General features: G+C 43.4%; 1 protein-coding gene across 1 annotated transcript in view; it reads left to right on the forward strand.

Annotated features, from left to right (window-relative positions):
- LOC131261823 (dual oxidase) overlaps positions 1–20,384 on the forward strand; it is a 33,265-nt gene continuing 12,881 nt past the window's right edge. The window contains exons 1-3 of the mRNA XM_058263660.1: positions 1–33; positions 168–771; positions 19,580–19,663. Of these exons, the coding sequence (XP_058119643.1) occupies positions 657–771; positions 19,580–19,663 (199 nt within the window). The 5' untranslated portion in view covers positions 1–33; positions 168–656. The remainder of the gene's footprint in view (positions 34–167; positions 772–19,579; positions 19,664–20,384) is intronic.

Consider the following 20,384-nt stretch of genomic DNA (forward strand, 5'->3'; position numbering starts at 1 on the left):
GTTGTTTTATTGGTTGTTTTCATCTGATTCGTGGTGGTTGATCACCGTTTTTTCATTTCCTGGTTTTGCTCGACAAAAAAAGGTGCCTGGAAAGCAGTTCGGCAAACTTTCTAACGCATTTCAGTGCTTTGATTTAATTTAATTTTACTTTCATCACCCAAACCCAGTAGCGACAGTGGTAGTGCTAGTGGTGCTGCGGTAGTAGTAATTGTAAAGTATTGTATTGAAGCGTGATAGTGTAAACTTTGTGCACACGACTCGAGCTTTCGAGTGGCAAAGAAAAGATAAACCGGAGCGAGTGATAAGTGTGTTTGCGGCAGTATTTAGCGGCAGCCATCGTGTGGCACCGGACCCGCACCCTGCATGTGTTAAAAGTGAAAGGAAGAGTGCGAAAATAATTCGATCACGGCCGCAAGGAAGGAAAGTGCCCCGCGGTCGCTTTCGCAGTGTTGCGAAAAAGGAGTCGAAAGCGCAAAATCGTCGGCGAGCGTTCGTTCGCATTTCTTTTCTGTTTTTGTTTGGCTGACAAAAATTGGTGCAGAAAAATAGCAAAACCGAAAAAAAAGCAAAAGGGCAGCAAAAGTGGTGTCACACATAAATGTGTTTTCAATGAGCGCAGTGTCCCGAAGTCAGCCACCGAAGCAGGAGTTATCAACATGAGGACTCTCGAGCGGCCCTTCGCAGGCCGGCGCTGGCTCTGGCCATTCGCCCTCGCGACCACAGGCTGCCTGTTGGCCTTGCACTTTACGATCCCTGCCATCAATGCTGCCGGTAAGTACCCCCTCCTACCTTCGTTCACTTTCCCTTCATTCCTTGCAGTTTGCAGTCGAGCTCCCTCGTGGCGATTCGCACAGATATCTCACTTACGTGGATTATCGAACCTGATCGGTTTATTGGCAATCGGGTCGATTACTCTCCATTGGAAGGCAATTAGCCGATCGTGACATTAATGGCTGGTGAAAAGGGAAGCCCTGATGCTGGGCACTCTCAAAGATTTGGCAACAATTGCAATTCCGACCGGGAGGGAAAATCAAGTGCTTGTTTCCCTCCTTCTCGACAGCGAGCTTGTCCGCAGTTGTCTCTCTACTTTTATTTTCAGTTGCATAAAACGAATCCGCTACCACGTCGTTGTTTGTGTCTGTTGTTACTGTACTTCTCGTACGACCCGAGGATGGTTTTTATTATTTTTCTACAAAAACCAATCGAGTAATACAAATAAATTTTATGATCGATAACAGGCTTCACCTTCGGGAACGAAAAGAAAAGGAAACTCACATCCCGCCGTCCAAGCCGTAACTCCCGTAAAAGTCGCAACCCAATCTCCACCGGGTCGGTTTGCATCCTTTTTGGCAATTGCAATCGAAGGCATAAACTATCGACCCCGGGGCGTAAACCTAATTTGATGATTTTGGCGAACGATTTCTCCCGTATAAGGTGCTGTCGTGCGTGTTAATATTGATTGCGGGTAGGAGTTTGTGAGCAAAAAGTCCGCACGGCCCCGCGGAATGTCGTTAAGCTGTGCAAAATGGATGTTTTGGCATGCCGGGTGATAGTTGAGTGCTGCTACGGGGGAATTATTTTTGACATTTTAATCTGATAAAATATGATACACAACACGAGCTCGAGTGAGATGTAGGAATGAAAGTGGAATAAATAATAAAAATGGCCAGCCAACATTTTTCAATTGTAAACAGGTTCGTTACATACTTCACCCTTGTGTTATGAATCAAAAAGCACAAAAATTACAGCAAGTTAAGTGTGTTGTTAAATTGTAAAATTTTTTATATATCTTTAATCCATCAACTTCGGTACCATTTTCAATTGTATGAAAAGGATAATTTTATCTTTAAATTAGTCTAAATTATCTTATCTAATTACTAAAATAAGTGGTAAGGTGTAAAAAAGGAACAGTCGATTGTACATGTATAATTTAAAGTAAAGCATACCATTTTGAAATCATAATATACAAATTGATTGTAAAACATCCTTACTGCACTACGAAAAATTAAAGATACATAACGCATTGTTTATTCGTCAACATGTTGTTTCCTTCAACACGTATGAAGCATTTCCAATCGTTCTGGATGCTTCGTTCATCATCATCGTTATCAAGATGGATTAACCCATCGACGTGAATTTATTTGCCTTCCTCCAGACTTCTCCTTACCTCAACCACTAAAAGCTTGGGCATCAATTGTACGCGATCGCATCCTTTCCGATCGATCGACGACAACCTTTCGAATTCGTGTCAATTCAAAGGTAGACGAATGAGAAGCGAACGGGTGAACGATGCCTTTTGTGAGCGAAACACACCGGTTGACAGAAGTGCATTGATGCATCGTGCGTCTTGACAGTAGTCTTGCGAATTATGCAATTGTTCAACAATGTCCCGCGTCACCCGTCACTCATGCGGCCCGCGCTGGTATTATTTATTGTGTTGTGTGCTATCGCTATCAGCGCATCTGGAACATGTTCCCAACGCCATCCAACGCTCGGCCATTTTTCGCATTAACGCGGTTATTATTCGATTTAATCAACGTTTTTCAGCCCGTCAAATGACACGAACGAGCATATTTTGCGATATTTATTTATTTATTTACTTTTCCGTCTTGCCTTCACCTCAATCTGAACATGCTCCAAGAAGCGTGTACTTTCGAACATCCATACAAACACTGCCGGATGCGGTTGGTTCCTAGTCCTAGGCAACCGAACTGGGCATCGTACCCACCACCGACGACGATGCACTCCAGCCACGCTGTAAATCATCAACCGCATGTCAAAGTCGGTTCGGTTATGCATACACAAACCGCCATTAACAGCGTCCTACCGCGTGACACGACAGATGGCACCGCTTCAACACCCTTTAAAGGAGCTGTAGGCATCTCCCCGGGTTAAAATTAAGCTAATTAAAGCCCCAACGGAACACATCTGCACCGCACGGTTGTTGCGTACGGAGTGCGTTTTCCCGTGTTCTACTTATCGGAGGGGTACAATTTGAATTCTAAACGGCCAACCGACTCGGGCGATCATCATTACGCGACGTCTAATGGCGTGCTACTATCGTAACATCGGTGCTGCTCACGTTTGTTGACACCTCCGTTTTAACCTGCAGATAGCGGGCTCCCGGAGCGTCGCTTCAAAAGCTTCGCGGGTCGTTTTTTTTTGGTCGTAATAATTATCATTAACCGCCAATTACTCACCGTCAACTAGTGGAAATCACTTTCAGCTATGATTTATGAAACTGGCTTACAGCTCAGGCTACCAGGGGGGCCTTCAAGGTTGGTGATGTTTGATCAGCAAACAGCACGCGCTCGCGTATGCTAACCATCGTCATGTATGCTGCCTTTGACGATCGTTTTCCTACCGGTTGAGATTTGTGTTCTACCATGTACTACATTCTTGCAGCTGTTCTGTTTGTCATGTAACATTTCCGCTACTTTTCAAGCTCCTCTTTTTCGTCCTTATCTTCCTTCTGTATTGTATTGAAGTAGTATAACAAGCCGTCAAGGAAACTCAATCAGATACATCAGTTATATACATTGTATCTGACAATCGACCACAATTCGTTGCTTTCTGAAACCAAAGATGATCATCGCAATAAGAAGATACAGCTCTCAATATAGCCTCACATTATAACGTACAGCACTGAAATCAGGAGTGCAGTCGATGGACTAAACCTAGCGGCCTCGTAAAGGTTCACCAATTTTCCGACGACTAAGTATAGCCAGTTGGTGTTGCTGGCGTGGATGATGATATAATTGGGCCGATATCTTGTTCCGCTCGCCATCCAACCGCCTGTAATCGATCCGCAGCTCAGGAGATCGCATCTAACCGGAGTTCGGCTGACATTCACCGACTTACGCTTGGGCTACCATAAATCTGACACTTTGCGGTGTTCATCAAATTGACAGGTAATTGTGCACCCTGCCGGTGGTAGATCCCATCGAGACAACCTTCACTCCTCTATGTAGTTTTCATCGCGGAAAACTTCTTCCTTCAACCGGAAATCATGCGCAAATCGACGCGAGCAGATCGATATCAGCGATTTACCGATAACGATCGACTTAATCGGGTGTGAAATGAAACCAACCCGCTCGAGTTCACTTTGATTTCCTGGTTCCCTCTGACAAGTCTGCTCACAAAAATAGTGCTCCATTTTGAGGCCTAGACTCATTGTCGAAATGAGGCTTTGTTTCTCATTTGTCTTCATTTGCGTACCACCGCGGTTCCCACGGTGTACAGCGGCCCTAGAGCCTTGATTGGGCATCTTTTAATTTTTTTCCCCCTTTGTGCGTTCGCGGACAAACCCTTAACACGGCGGATTGACCACAACGCCGTCGTTTTGTCCGAGCACTCGAAAAACGCGCGGGCCCAAGGTTGCCGGACGCGGATGGGAAAGGTGGCCGAATGGTCCGAAGGTCCGATTTCAATCATTCACTGAGCACGGCAAGGACATACCGACTGAACCGCTCGACCTGCCACCGATATGTGATTAATACAACTATTAATCTGCATTACCGCAACTGAAACTGATGGGTTGTTTTATTTTTTTGTAGCGTTTGCAGTTGAAGATGTTGGGATAAACATGGCTCTGGCAAGGCAACCGCATGTAAAACCTATCGAAGATCTTGCGGTCACTGTTGGGTACATATGGAATAAGCCTCCCATCGCGATAGGGACTTTTGGGCTCTTTGGTTAAAACGCCATTTGTGCGATGGATGGAATGTGTTAAACCCATAATCACAAGGCTATCCGTGTTTTTGTTTACATGTTTTGAACAAAATGGAAACAGACCAAAAAACAAATGTGTTGGAATAATAAATATTGGAGTAAATATTAAATTTAAACACATTCGTGACACAAAAATTATGGTCAATAGAGAAAGAGTTATTATGTTTATTGAGTTTTTATATGTTTTTCGGTAACGGCATGCCTGAACGTGTAATTACGTTAAAATATTCATAAGCTTTTAAAAGAGATTTATTTTAGTTTAATCATGTTTGCGTTAGCAATATTCTTACATCTAAAACAGTCAAAAGAAACACGTCAGAATTATCGTTTTCTCTTCCATCTTACCAGCCCAAACAATTAAGAAGTTTATTTCTGTTACCTGGGTGGCAAATTAACTTAACCGATCCTGTTACACTTGATTGCGGTAAAACCGAAATCCTATACGCAATCCATCAAGAACGATCCCACGAAGAAGATAAACCAATAGAACACTCAATTTAACGGCGGCCACACGACCCGATGTTCCGACGGACGAGCTCCGAGCGTGAGCGCACTTCGCGATGGACGGATCCATGTCCATCCTCTTTACGACCGGCAATAGCACCCTCGGAATCCCCCCTTCATGGACTCACCTCATCGTCCCATCAGCGATCGGCAGCTCAGGGTCGCGACATCACGACCGACCGAGCAGCGTGGCCAATTCTTGTTTCGAAGGAATTTAGACTAATTCGTAGCTTCTCACCGTCGTTGGCCGTCCCTTTGCGATTCATCATCGATTCGAAGTGGTTGTTTTATTATTGGCTTCTCTGTTTGTCCCTTCTTAGTTACCCTTTTGTTTCGGTGGTGCTTAAAAAATCGCCAAGAACTAGCTGGAGAGGATCGCGGGGAAGCTTTGCGCGGGGAAGCAATTGTTTATTCAAATGAGCTGCACTATACATTCCGTGATGAAAGGCAAAAAATGACGGAAAATGCCAGCAGCAGCCACAGCAGCAGGTCACGATGCATACCAATTGCAGTAGAGGACGTCCTCAGCTCCTAAGAGAGCCATCAGAACGGTCATCGCCAATTTAAGCATCTTCAGCCGCGTCTCCTTCAAACAATTGGTGGCAATTCTATCGTGTTCGTGTATGCCATTAGCAAACGAAGAAATACTCCGATTGCGAAATCTCGCACGAAGACCAACTTCTGCCAATGCGACCGCATGTTTTCTGCCTCCGGATGAAAGTGTCTTTCCACATCCTTTCCAAGTGAAAACCGAACCCGATGCCACCGGCGAGGACAACCAGCGTCCAGTGTTGTCCTTCGTCCTAGATATGCGAACAAACGTTCACTGTTCACGATCGCGATTTCATTGGCACAAGGCCAAATACACACACACACACGTATTCAACCCCCTCGATGGGGACCATCTTCGACACCACTAATTGCTACCGCAACAGCCGATGGCGAAAAGAAAATGGCCAGCCGATGGTTGAGTAAAAGGCGGGCTCTGATTGTAGGCTTTGGCCGTCCGGTTCTTGCGCGTATATCTCGCACGGTGGCGATGCGCAAGGTCAAGGCCGTCGGTGATCGCCACAAAAACGCCCGTCCTGACACGGTCTATGATTTTAGAAGGTTTTTCACTATCGCACCCCCCTGGCGCTGCGGTGGAAGATAAAGTGCGCTTCCGTTGGTTAAGATTGAAGAGCTGGTAGCTCGTCGTAGGTAAGTGGCGTGGTCAAAGCATTTCGATGAGCTTCTAGTTGGGTTGTGATTTATAGCAATTTATTATTTTATATTCCATCGGTAACAGATTGATATGGATCTATCGTTAATCAAGACGAATAGCTTAATCTTTTTCGAAACCAGCGTAACATATAACTTTTTTAATTCTTCTACATTAATTCACTATTTTTACAAAGCTATTTAGTTAATCAAATAGTGACATAAACATGACCATATCTGCTACAAGCCTTCAAAAATCCTTCAATCCAATCATATGACCACAAAAATGTGTCTAATAAAACCGCAGCCGTTCATTGCCAACGTGCTCCTCCCAAATGATGGACAGTTAATTATACGACACACCGATTAGCTCCTTCTCGTTATGCTGCCACCCGAAACCGATGTTTGAAGACGTAAAGCTGCCCATTTAAATTAGCTAAGATATAGAAAAAAAGAATCGAGCCGAAAAAATGCTCTCTCATTTCGAACATTTGTGGAACGATCACTCAAACCGTTCGTGCTCGGTATGGAAAGATTAAATCGAGGGGAACATAGACATACATAATGGGACTTGGGGGTCTTGCGGATAGCAAACACACAGTTGCCATTTCGGTTTCAATATTCATCCTCCGATGGACGGGAAGAAAAAGGAAACGACCACCGTTTATTACATTTACACTCGCTCCAGGCACGAATCGATGCTATTTTTAACCGGGGTTGGGATGGCACAAAAAAAGGCTTCCAAGATCCTCCTGTTTGTCCAGCAAACGGGCTGTGTTAGCGAACCGTGACCTGCCGGACCGGAGACCAGCCGATTGTCCGGCCTTCTTTGCGAACCACATCCGGCTCGGCGAAGCCGGATCCACACGAATGTGTATCGACACCTTCAGCCCGACATGGAACGTGGAGCACGTGTACGAATGTGATGAATAAAACAATAAAAAAGCGAGCTGTTCTCGTGCCCACACCGAAGCCTCGACGGAGGCGGTCCCGATGTTCCCAGATGCGATGCACACGATAAACGTGCACTTGCCGAGCTGGAGAGTTGCATAACACGATGCACGATAGCGATCAGTCGATGAGGAGCATTCCAGTCGCCGATGCTGGGGTCCAGAAAGGTGATGATGAACTCCTGTTCATTGCGCTTTCGTTGCCTAGTTTGGTGCCGATTTGGTACTGGATTTCCAAATTCGTTTGGAAATTCAATTTATTTAGCAAAAATTCGACGGAGACGCACTATCTCTTTTATGGTGAGGTCATTTTTGATACAAAAAGTTCGTTTACTTGCATTTGCCAATTGCTATTTTTTACTTTGTGTTTAAGCTTGCTAACCTTTTACTGCTGTTTGGTATGCTTCGCTTTTTTTTATTAAATTGTATCTTTTATTTAATTGGTTTTTATTCAATTGAAAATACATATGTATGTATTGTATTTTCTCACAATGGAAGAATTCAATAGAGTTTATTCCATGTTGAACGTAACGGAAAAGATAAATCATCATTTGTTATGGGTATTTGATTTGATTGCATTACAAAACATGTTTTTGGATTGATAATTTTGTCTTTATAATTTTACTATATTTGTGCAACTAGCAAAACTACTCTAGCTGTTGCTTTTTAATGGCAACAACTCGGAAAAGATGTTGTTTCTCGTAAATGAAAAATAAAACAAATCCCCCAATTTTCATAAAAAGTGGAAAAAAGGTCTTTAAATTTCTACAAAACATATTTAGACACCTCCGGCGGTTCCGTACATTGTAGGAGCCGATGTTTGTTTGCCGAGGTGATGCAATCTATAATCACCGTAAATGTCCGCACCGTCACACAAAACACCCGCCGCCAGCGCCATCCGTAGCCAATCGATTTCGACCCATCAATCGGTACGCTTGGGGCCGCAGTTAAAAGACACTTTCAATCTCCGCAGGGCTTTTGCGCGTGCACAAAGTCGCGCAAGCTCCGATCGGTTAGCTGGCCAGTGTTTAGTCAGCACTTGCTGGTACCTATACTAACACCCCTTTGGGCTAGTAATTATTACGTCTAATGATCGTTTCAATGGACTCGTTCGGCGAAGGACGAAGGGTTTACGAGGGGAGTTTTATAAAACCTTATTTAAATTCTCACCATATTTTTTTGAGATGTGAAAACCTTCATAAAGTACATTATCGATTGCTTTGAATCTCAAGGTTTGATGCTTTACATATATTGTTTACGTCCCTTCTAATAAAAATTGCTTATAATTAGTATCATCATTGAGTAATGTATGAGCGGATCGTCCTTCGTGGCGCTCTAATTGCATATCTGCAAGTCTTCAGGACGCTCAACGTGCGTTGCGTAGATCGCAATGTTAAAAGATAGTCCAGCCGATGTATTGGACGAGATCCAGCCCGGGGACGATGTCACTTGCCGATGTAATAATTGTCATCCACCAACTGGGCCACCGCTTCGTCTGGCTCGTCGCGACACCTGCAAGATCCGCAACACCAGCCGCACGTTTCGGCCTTCGAGATGGATTTTAATTAACTTCGCAATGCGCAACCAGTGTCGATACGTACGCCGCCGGTACGCCGATCGCAAAGGAATTCGCGGGCGAGTTATGACAAGTATCTCGAATTGAAGTATTTTAACGAACGCGTTCGCGCGGCCGGATCTGCTCAACCAGATCCTAATGGTGGCCCCCGTTCTACGGTTGTCTACGCACCCTCAATGCGATCCATCTGAATATGGTGGTGCCGTTTTCTTGCGTCTCCCTCCATGTTATTCTTTTTTTCCTATCCTTCTCTCGACATCTAATAAGAAAAAGGACACTAAGAAAACTAAATCTGTCAGATGTTGTAAATCATTAGTTATTGCTCCAACCACTGATCAAACATGCGAGCAAACTCGCTTGGATATACGAACGCATTTGGATCCGGGAGACAACAGAATAATTGAACTTCGCAACGGTAGAGCTGGGCAGGTTATTGCTCAGTTTGAAACGCAGGAGGACCTTGAAAATACACAAAAGAACTTATTGTCAGCGCTAGGCTCCAAATATTCTACCTCAGCTCCTCCAAAACGCCTTAATGTTATTGGTATGAGTGAAAGGTATGCCGACGAGGAAATAGTTCAACTACTAAAGAAGCAGAACCTAGGAATACCGGGATCGTATGTTAAAGTGATAGGACATTATATTAATTCTAGCTTCAAGTACCAAAAGCATAATGTTGTGCTGGAGGTTGATGCTGACACGGGAAGATACATGGTGGAAAGGGAGAAGGTCTTTGTGGGTTTCGATCGGTGTCGAGTGCATGAGTCGTACCATGTGTTAAGGTGTTTCAAATGTGGCCAGTTTGGACACAAAAGTACCACTTGTAAAAATGAAGATACATGCTCACGCTGTGGTGAGGGTCACCGAACTGCAGAGTGCAAATCCGAGGTCCTAAAGTGCGTTAATTGTGTTAGAGCGAACGCTGATAGAAAGCTGAGACTCAATACGGATCATGCAGCAAATAGCAAAGACTGTCCATCATTCAAGAAACTTTTGGACAAAACTAAAGAGTTTTCTAGATAGCTATCACAGGCACCCAATAGGTCTACTGATTTTTTGTACCTAAACGTGGCTGGATTATCGTCCAGTTACATCATGCTAAAAAAGATGGTTGAGGACACGCAACCTATTTTGTTATTTGTCACTGAAACTCATATCGTAGATCCTGATGCCTTCGAACAGTATGGAATAAATGGGTTTAAAGTTGTAGCTTGTTTGTCCCACTCTCGTCACACGGGAGGTGTTGCGGTCTATGTCAGGGAATCGGTCTCCCTCGACGTGGTTGTTAATCAGTCGCGGGAGGGCAATTGGTTTCTGGGTATAGCAGTAACTTCTGGAGCAAAGGTTGGACGATATGGTTTGGTTTATCATTCACCTAGCTCAAGTAATGTGCGATTTTTGCAAGTGCTTGAAACGTGGCTGGATGAATTTGTGGAATTGGAAAAATTGAATATTATAGTCGGTGACTTTAATATTAACTGGCTGAATGCGTCTGAATCCATTCAACTGAAAAGACTCATGGATTCTATGGGTATGGTACAAAGGGTTGAACAAGCTACACGTATTTCAGGAAACAGTAGAACTTTAATCGACCATGTATTCAGCAGCGACGAATCACTAAAGACTTTTATATTCCCTGAACTTCGGATATCTGATCATGAGACTATTGGTTGGAGGTTTGCGAGTAGTCAGTGCTCGTCCAATAAAAAGCGTATAAAATGTTGGGACAGATATTCCAAAACTAATCTCCAAAGACTAGTGTCCGACGGCCTGAGTTTAGAAGCTCACAGCTTTGAAGAAAAAGCATATAGAATTGTTAATGTCCTTGAAAATAGTATGAAGGAATTGATTCATGAAAAAGAGATAAAAATAAACGACCATAAAAAGTGGTATACAAAAAGTTTAGATCGGTTAAAGTATAATCGGGACAAAAAGTATAAACAATTTTTAAGAAGTAATAGACCTGCAGATTGGGAGGCGTATAGACAACTCAGAAACAGGTATTCAAAGGAGATTAAGAATACGAGAAAACAATATTACGCCTCCAAAATTTTTGAAAACAGAAATAATAGTAAAGAACTTTGGAAGCTGCTAAAGGCATTACTGAAGCCTTCGAATGAAATTAAAAGTTCTAACATTAAATTTGATAATAGCATAATTTACGACGAACTGACTATTGCGCGGATGTTCAATCGGTATTTCGTGGACAGTGTCTTGGGTGTCCATCTTAGTATTGACCCTGAGGTCGAGCCGGTCGAGCTAAGTATGGCTGCTCCTGTGGAACATGAGTTTCATTTTCATCCAGTCGGTCTTGGCAAACTTAAGACAATATGTTTTGGCTTGAGGAAGACTGCTGGATTGTTTAATGTTAATTCTCAGGTTATACAGGACAGTTTTGAGGTCATTGGAATGGAGCTGCTCAGCATTGTGAATGAGTCCATCATGACTGGTAGTTTTCCCACCACGTGGAAAGAATCTGTGGTAATTCCTATTCCTAAAGTGCCTGGAACTATCGTTGCGGAGGAGTTCCGGCCCATTAACATGTTGAACATACTTGAAAAGGTTCTGGAAGTTGTTGTTAAGGAACAACTTGTAGAATACTTGACTTGTAACCAGTTGCTAATGCCGGAGCAGTCGGGATACCGGGAAGGTCATTCCTGCGAAACCGCTCTGAATCTGGTATTAGCTAAGTGGAAACATGTTATGGATCGTGGACATGTTATTCTTGCTGTCTTTTTGGATCTTAAAAGAGCGTTTGAGACTATATCGCGACCTCTACTTTTGGAGTGTTTGAAGAAGTTTGGTATCAGGGGAAAGGAGCTCAATTGGTTCGAAAATTACCTTCGGGGTAGAACCCAGAGGACCATGTTTGGGAGCTCTACTTCTGAAGCGTTAGAAAATACACTTGGAGTTCCACAGGGCAGTGTGCTGGGCCCGATTTTATTTATTTTATATATAAATGACATGAATAAGGTTTTGCAGCACTGCGATATAAATCTGTTTGCAGACGATACAGTAATTTTTGTCGATAATCAATCTAAATGCGAAGCTGTTAGACGTCTCAATGACGACCTTGCTGTCTTGAACAAATGGCTAAAATTTAAAAAGCTGAAATTAAACATGTCAAAAACTAATATGTTAGTGATTTCTCGTAGACCAGAAGTACTTCCGTCGCAGGTGAGCATAGGTGGTGTTCCGGTTAATGTAGTGCAGGAGACTAAGTACCTAGGAGTAATTATTGACGAGAAACTCAGGTTTACAGCCCACATTGACAGTTTGATTAAAAAAATGGCAAAGCGATGTGGCGTCTTGGGAAGATTAAGGAGTGACCTGAGCTTGGTTGGTAGAATTCAGTTGTACAATTCTCTAATTATGCCACACCTTGACTTTTGTTCGTCGATCCTGTTTCTTGCCACACAGACCCAGTTTAATAGGCTACAAAGATTGCAAAATAAAGCCATGCGATATGTACTGGGCTGTAATCGGTTCACTTCGTCTAATATAATGCTTGACATTCTGCAATGGATGTCAGTTAAACAGAGAGTTGTGTACCGCACCATGGTATTCATCCATAAGCTTCTCAAGGGTCATCTACCTGGATATTTGAGCGAGAGAGTGGAGCGAGGCTGTGATATCCATCGTCACTTTACCCGGAGAGCAAACGAACCGAGAGTGCCGAGCTATACGACGATTAGTGGCCGTAATTCTTTGTTTTTTAAAGGTGTTCAGTATTACAATAAACTACCAATCACAATTGTCAGTGCGGGTACACTACCTGAGTTCAAAAGATTGTGTGCGGCTTATGTTAGAAGTAGTTTGGTTTAGGATAGAGTACGCTAGTTAGTTGAATAGAAAGTAGGATATGTGTACACAGCATTCGTCAATCATAGATGATGATGATGATTTAGAATTAAACTTAACGATTTTTTTTTTACTTTTGATTGTTTTTTGTAAGAGGCTGCACAGAATTGAGACACGCGCGCGTCAAATGGACTTGTTTGTCACTCACCTTGTAAGGATTTGTTTTGAGTTGATCTCTACAGGCGGGCAACCTGTCATCCTTACGAGGACTTTGTAGCGTGATTCTCAAATCATCCATTCGTAAAATGATATTTTGATTTTGTAATAAATGTATGAAATTTTTTTTTGTTTAACACTACATATCTTAAAGTAATTAATATATATCGTCAAATGGACTTGTTTGCCGCTCACCTTGTAAAGATTTGTTTTGAGTTGATCTCTACAGGCGGGCAACCTGTCATCCTTACGAGGACTTTGTAGCGTGATTCTCAAATCATCCATTTGTAAATGATATTTTGATTTTATAATAAATGTATGAAATTTTTTTTTGTTTAATACTATATATCTTAAAGATAATCCGTCTCATCTCAATCCTGTGCAGGGGTATGAGGTGGGCCATCATCATCATCATCATCATCATCTCTTCTGTTGCTTCTATTTCCACGCTAATTGATTGAAACGTGAAGCTCGCTTTGAACGCTGTGCGCTAGTGAACACAGCGGGTCAAACGTGGCCAGCTTTCGCGATCTTGTTTGCGATCAATGATTTCAAAACTCTGCGGCGATCGTGCATGCACACCTCCAAACTGTCGCCTGTTGTGAATGTAACTTGTTTTCTTGCAGTTAGCTCTTAACCGACCGGGATGACCCGAGCGAGACCTTCCCAGGGGCCACAGGACACACGACAGACGTAGAGCCCTTTAAAAAACACATAAAAACAACAGCTTCTATTTATGAGTCCGATTTTATGGCTGTTGAGCGATAAATAAACGGCAACATACTTTTTCCCCGCCAAACATAACTTTTTATTACCTCCAGTAATACTAATAATAATTGAGACATAATCGTTGATCTTTCGACACTTCGCGGGGTGGGTTTTGGGAGGAGAATTTACTTTATGGATCAACCATTAAGGGTTGGTGCACTTACGATCTTACTCATATCTCGCCTTTTCCTCGGACTTGTTGTGTTGTTAAACGTTGCTTGAGGGTAAAATTATTGTAACCCAATTTGTAAAATCGGTTGTAAACATTTATAATGTATCATTATAATTTACAGTTTATAATCTGTATGTAAATCGAATGCTTCATTTAAGTTTATTACGTAATAAAGGTTATGATGTGTAATATAAGAAGAATACTGGAAGGATACAATATGAGTAAAGAAAACTTGTAAATTTGGTGAGTTAAAAAAATATTTTTAAAGCTTTTTTAAACTAGGTAACTGGAAACCACAATATTAGAAACAAAGAATATAAATCAATCGAAAACGTTAAACATCTAGAACAGACAGCACTTGACATAATGAAGTGGAATCAATAGAAAAGTCTTGCCCGGGGTTAAAAACACATAAGTTAAAAACATATTTTTATAGTTTTGGCTAGGTAACTAGGTAACTGAAAAAATCAATGTTAGTGGTAAAGAATAGACATCAATCGAAAACATGAAACATCGAGAACAGACAGCACTTGAGAATCAAGTGGAATCAATAGAAAAGTATTGGCCGGGGTTAAAAATATATACATTAAAAACACATTTTAAAAGTGTTTTTAAAACTAGGTAACTGGAAACCACAATATTAGTAACAAAGAATATAAATCAATCGAAAACATGAAACATCGAGAACAGACAGCACTTGACATAATCAAGTGGAATCAATAGAAAAGTCTTGCCCGGGGCGGCAAAATCAATTAATTCACCATCGAACCGAACCGTCGCGGCCATTGCCCATTTACGTCACATAAAGTCGGCCCGATCCGTCCCAAAGCGCAAAGCTCGATCGGCAAACGGGCGTTTGGAGATGAAATAAGAAGTGGCGAACGGGTGTAGAAAAAATCCCACACGTCCGCCGACCACCACAAGCACGTGCTGATCTTTAACACTCCATGCGGGCATGTGTGAAAAGTGATTTTCATTAATATGCGCACGGATGCTACCGGGTTGTGCGAGGCGGAAGAGAACCGCGGCGACGGTTGCGGACAATAGCATGTAGGGAATTGTATGGTATATTTTGCCTCTTTTTTTTTGCATGTAATACATTCCATCATGACAGCTCGCTGGTGATCGCTGATGGAGGTTTTGGATTAAGCTTAATCATCGCCCGGTTCGTGCGCTCTTCTAGGCAACAAGTGTGGGGAGGATGGTTGAGAAAATCCGGGATTTGGAAGTTCAGGTTCGTGATTGACAGCAATTCAGAATTTTTCGCTGTTAGCTGGTACTTGAGGTAGAAGGAATTTACACTTGCTCGGTGGAAATTCAATTGTCTATTCATGATCAAAAACTCTCGCTTCACACCGCGAACCGCAGGGCAACAGTTTTGATTATTTTTACCTTCACTTTTTCTCAGTAATCCTAAAGAAAAATCTGACGTTACAAGAATTCTTGTTTTGCTGGCGTCATACGACCACGCAACCTTACTAGCCCCGGGGATAATCAATAGCTAGCAACAGAGAACTACTATTTAGATGAAATCGTTTTTGGCACTCGAAAACGAAGAAGGACATCGTTTTTAATGGGTGGTCCAGCGTTTATCTTTACATTCAATCACATTCCGCCGTCGGCCCCAATAAATCTGGGTTGAAGATAACAATTTTCGGTTCGCCAAATAGAAGCACCAGTTATGCTCCCGTTTCGTAATGGGCGGCCGTTGTTAACGTCCGGTGATAGTTCCGCTCTGACTATTAATTCCACTGTCAGCTTTTTGCCGTTCGGATTCCAGTTTGGCTATCTTCATTATGCCTTTTATGATCATGTTAATATCTGTAGTTTGCTTCACCCACTGATGCCCCCGCGACCGGCTTGTTCCGCTTTCCATTTATTTTTGTGTTTTGATGAATGATCCTTCTGGGGCTTTTGGTCTTTTCCCCGCGCAATCGATTAATCAATTATTTAAACATTTTCCCCCGCCACAACGTGACCGATGACTTTCGACAAGAGGTCGGAAGTGGAGATTCGGTAACAATTTGCACGGTCGCCAATTAAGCCACCGACGAGACCCAATCGCGCGCCGATAAGGGAACGGGTTTTTTTTAACATGCCCGAAACACCTACCGAAAGACTTCGCTTTCCGATTTTGTGTAGCTCGCGCCATCGAGGCACACTTTAAAAGCCGCTCAAGTCCCCCGTGAAGGTGGGTGTTGCTTTTTGTTTGAATATGAACGAAACACGCATAAAACACTCCCACGTGGGATGGTGACTGAGAAAGAAAAAAGCAAACGCGAGTCGTTGGGTTGACGCCCACTGGCAAGCACGGGATTGTTCAAAGTAACCTGTCCAGTTGTCCGTCATTTCGTCGTGTAAGCACCATATGCCAAGCCCGTTGTTATTGTGGTTGTTGTTGTCGTAGATCTAGGTGAGTGTACTCTGGACGAAATATTCTTGAAGAGGTACAAACCTCCGCTAAGAGGTCCACGTATACATAAATCCTAAAGGCGTTCGCACTGGACCGATCCAAACCGCAAACCGAAACTAAAAAGTTGTACTGCGAGGCAAGATTCTGTAGAATTCCAGGTCGAGCCCGGGGACAACACTCGGCGGTCCTTTGCGACACGGCACGCTCCGCGTGACTTCGCAGACGGTGGATTCGTGCAATTATCGCGTATTAAGTGAAAGGCAAATCTTGGGCGACCCAAACGCACGCTGATCCCATGGCTGTTCGCTTGACCCGACGGGCTTTTGGCTGCGTGAATTGCGATCACCAAAGAGAACCATCGCACGACCCAGACGGATCACATCGTCACCTGAATTCATACAGGTCTCTGTGAAATATACCCGAAGTAGAGTAGGAATGTCATGTTTGCTAGTAAACAACATCCTTTTCTCAATTATTGGCCAAAATTATCAAATATTTACTTGGCATAAATTTAAACTGAAAATCCCAAAAGTTCTTAAATTGATACGACATGCAGTAGTTTTAATGTTCATTTTGTAACATATTTACATCAAACAACATTTTCAAACTGTTGAAAGTAATAGAAATCCTGAAATATTCATTAACGAACATTTTCAACATTTCTCTTCAATATACTGAAAACCAACCAATAGCTCAAAATAAGTAGTTTTTTTTTATTATCGTATAAATTGATTTGGAATTAATAATTTTATGTTTTGCAAAGAAATTACCTTAAGAGTTAATTAAAGAGATGAAGAGTTACCTCAAGTAAAAGCTTATGCTTATGGTGTTGTATAAAGAAGAGTTGAATACTTGAAATGATATCTTGAATTACACAATTATATTTTCAACTATCGATTCGTTTCATAAAAATGTGATGTTTAATTCTTTTACATGGATAATGTGGATGAACATTTATTAGTAGTACTGAACAACGAGGATTTGTACATCTTTGAGGATTTATTAATTTGCATTTGAAATACTTCATAGAATTTAATGTTTAGCTGGTTGAAGCAAGCTTTGGTTGAACGACGAATGTTTTTGTGAGAAGTAGGCCCACTGTGCTGCTACCAGGATCGCGTCGCTACGCGACCAAGAACGAGACCACTTAGCTATCGCGCGGACATCTGGTGCTACTACTTGTCCCCGATTCTACAGCTTGACAGGTAAGGCCGTGAAGGATTTGCATGCGTGCAGCGCCGGAGACGAGATGTGTGCGTCCGAAACACGCAGAATGCAGCACGATTCGCACGCCGAACCGGACCAAAAGTCTGGACCACTCTGGACCGGCCGGATTGCAGCATGTTGCGCAAGGCGAACGCTTCGTGGGTTCAAATAAATCAATAGGACTTGATCTGCAAAATGGCTGCCGTAGTCCGTCGACTAGCGAGGCGCACAAACGTGATCCTATTTGGGCAGGTTGCAGTCGGCAAAATGGAAAGTCATCACCGGGGAGCCTTGTTATATCCACACACCCTGTGTAGACCGCATTGGCACACGCTGTTCTCGCGACGTACGGAGAGGGGGGAGGCTTCTGTAGGCACAAACAATTGTGCGCCCCGGTGGCAGGTGTGACTAACGATGTAGGGAGGTTTCGGTAGGCAGTGACTTTAAGGTGTGATTTAGTACAAAAGGCTCCGTAGGCTCGCTTTTCAAACATTACCAGCGTGACGCTCTGAAAAGCTGCCCATGTGTTCCGCAACGAAAAAGTTAAATCCTAAATTGATTTCTAACACCATTGTTTGGCTCTCGTCTTTTGATCGCCAGTAGACAGGCTATAGGTTGGATATCCATTTTTAAAGACACTTTATTAATTTAATTACATGCAGAATTCGTTACATCATCAATCCTAAAGTCGGACGCAAATCATAAAGACAACAATGTGACTGTGTGCCTCCCGATGAAGATATAAGAGCTCATGAAGAAGGAACTAATTAAGACTTTACAGAAAAAGCTCCCAGAAAGGAATAATTGTGTGTTGACTTTAATTTCGATCCACTTCTTCCGTTTGTCTCCTTCATTCTGTGTGCGCCAAATTCTTCTTGTGCTAGCATTCCCACCAGATTTCTCACGGCAGCTAATCCCGGATGCAAAATTAGTCTGCGACAGTAGGTCTTCTTGCGCCGTCCCCGTCGGTAGCACATTTGCCCGAGACACTGAGCCAAACAATTAAGCCAGCTCGAATCGATCCACCACGCGCATTCGCTTCCTTCGAAACGCCATTGATGGTTTTGGCCACTGACACAGTTGGGGGACGTATTGAGGACGCGGGGGGCTCTTTGTTTTCCATCTGGTTCCGTTTCCCATTCGCCAAGATTTCTGCCGGCCATGTTTATGACTTTATGACTTCACGACTGCCCGCAGGGACTACGTGCGAAATCTGTCGTGGTTCATCTAAAGCGAACATTAAAAAATCAAATCATTCGAGCGTGCGTGGTGAGTTATTTCGGCAAAATTCGTGCGAACGAGTCGCCAGGCTGGGACAAATACCTTAAAAGGGGAAAAAAGAATGCTAATTTTAATGAATCCCAGTTTCAGGTCCAACAAACTTTCGCAGGGATCGCTGGCGCAGATAAAGCTATGGCTTTGCATACGCGAATAAAGTTATTAAATTGTTGACCACTAAGGTCACCCTTCTAGAGGGCACACGAGGGGTACATGACCCTCGGACAACCGTTCGGGACAATCAGGATTTCCAGTCTTAACCTCAGCGCCCGATCCTCGTTCGCTCACTCGTGCGAAAAATCGTTTGCCGCGAAGATTTACGATCCAGTAATGCGGAACATTAATCAACCGGTCAAGTGACATGGAACTGTAAATTGCTCCTTTTACGGAGCATTTGATCGGAGTACGTTAGCCGAAAAAATATGCCTTACCCAAGCGCCGCACCGTCTCTTCCTCTTGCGTCCTTAAGCTTCCTTTGGTCGCTTACGAAAGGATTAGATTTGCTGCTTTAATTCTTGGGTGGTGACAAACATTCTCAGTCAAGCTTGATCGGGTGTGACCTCACGCAGATCCGAATTGAATTACTTATTCCCTTCACCTATTGGAGACCTTGTCCTCCGTGGTCAGATGTTATAAACCTCGGGCACCATTCGGTAGTCACCCGATGGGGGTATCTCTGAGGGCAAATCGGGCATAGGTTCACTATTACCACATAGGTGTTTTTTTGGTGCTAATTTTTCCTCCCCTTTTCTCTTCCATTGCAGAGTCCAGCCTGATGAGCCACGTCGAGAAGCAGCGGTACGATGGATGGTACAACAACCTGGCGCATCCGGACTGGGGAGCTGTCGGTAAGTCTGTCCCACTTTCGGAAGGGATCGCTCATAACGCGTTTGATTTATCACCAACACCGAACCGTCACAGCGGGGCGCCCCCAAAATACGGTGTACGAAGCTTGAAAGCCTCAACCCACCCAAAACGTGGCCGTCCGAAGCCACGGGGAGTTGTCAAACAATTCCGCACCATTCCGAGCGCGACCGCCACGATGACAGTTTGGCCCGTCCGGCCTGCCCTTAACGGTGCGACTATTTGCTTAACCCGCGGGGCTTTTATGACCCCTTTTTTTAACTCTAGTTGCACCCGGTAAAAGGTAGAATTACGGTCCACCAGGGTATCTTAAAATCGGTCGGCAACGATCGCTCAATTTTCGACCTGATCCACCCCGGCGGGGCGCGATCGCATCGCAATGCAGAAATTATCCCTTGTTGCCACAAAAAACCAACCACCCAGGGCTTGGAGCGTCAATCCGTTGAGAATGGTGTTTATTTTTATTAACGTCTGGACCGTCGTCCTCGTCGCTCCTCGTTGCACCTTCTTTCCGCACGTTCCGATGTGTGGCGAATGAATATGTAAAGTTTAATTATTTATGATTACCGGGCACTGATGTTGGCTATAAAAACCGAAAATAGAGTTAAAAAACATGACACCCAGCTCGATCGATTGCGTCATGCGATGCGGGTAGTTAAATTGTTCTCCATTTTCCCATCGTTCCATGGCGGCTAATTGGCGAAA

Source organism: Anopheles coustani, chromosome 2, assembly GCF_943734705.1.
Source record: "Anopheles coustani chromosome 2, idAnoCousDA_361_x.2, whole genome shotgun sequence".
Classification (NCBI taxonomy): domain Eukaryota; kingdom Metazoa; phylum Arthropoda; class Insecta; order Diptera; family Culicidae; genus Anopheles; species Anopheles coustani.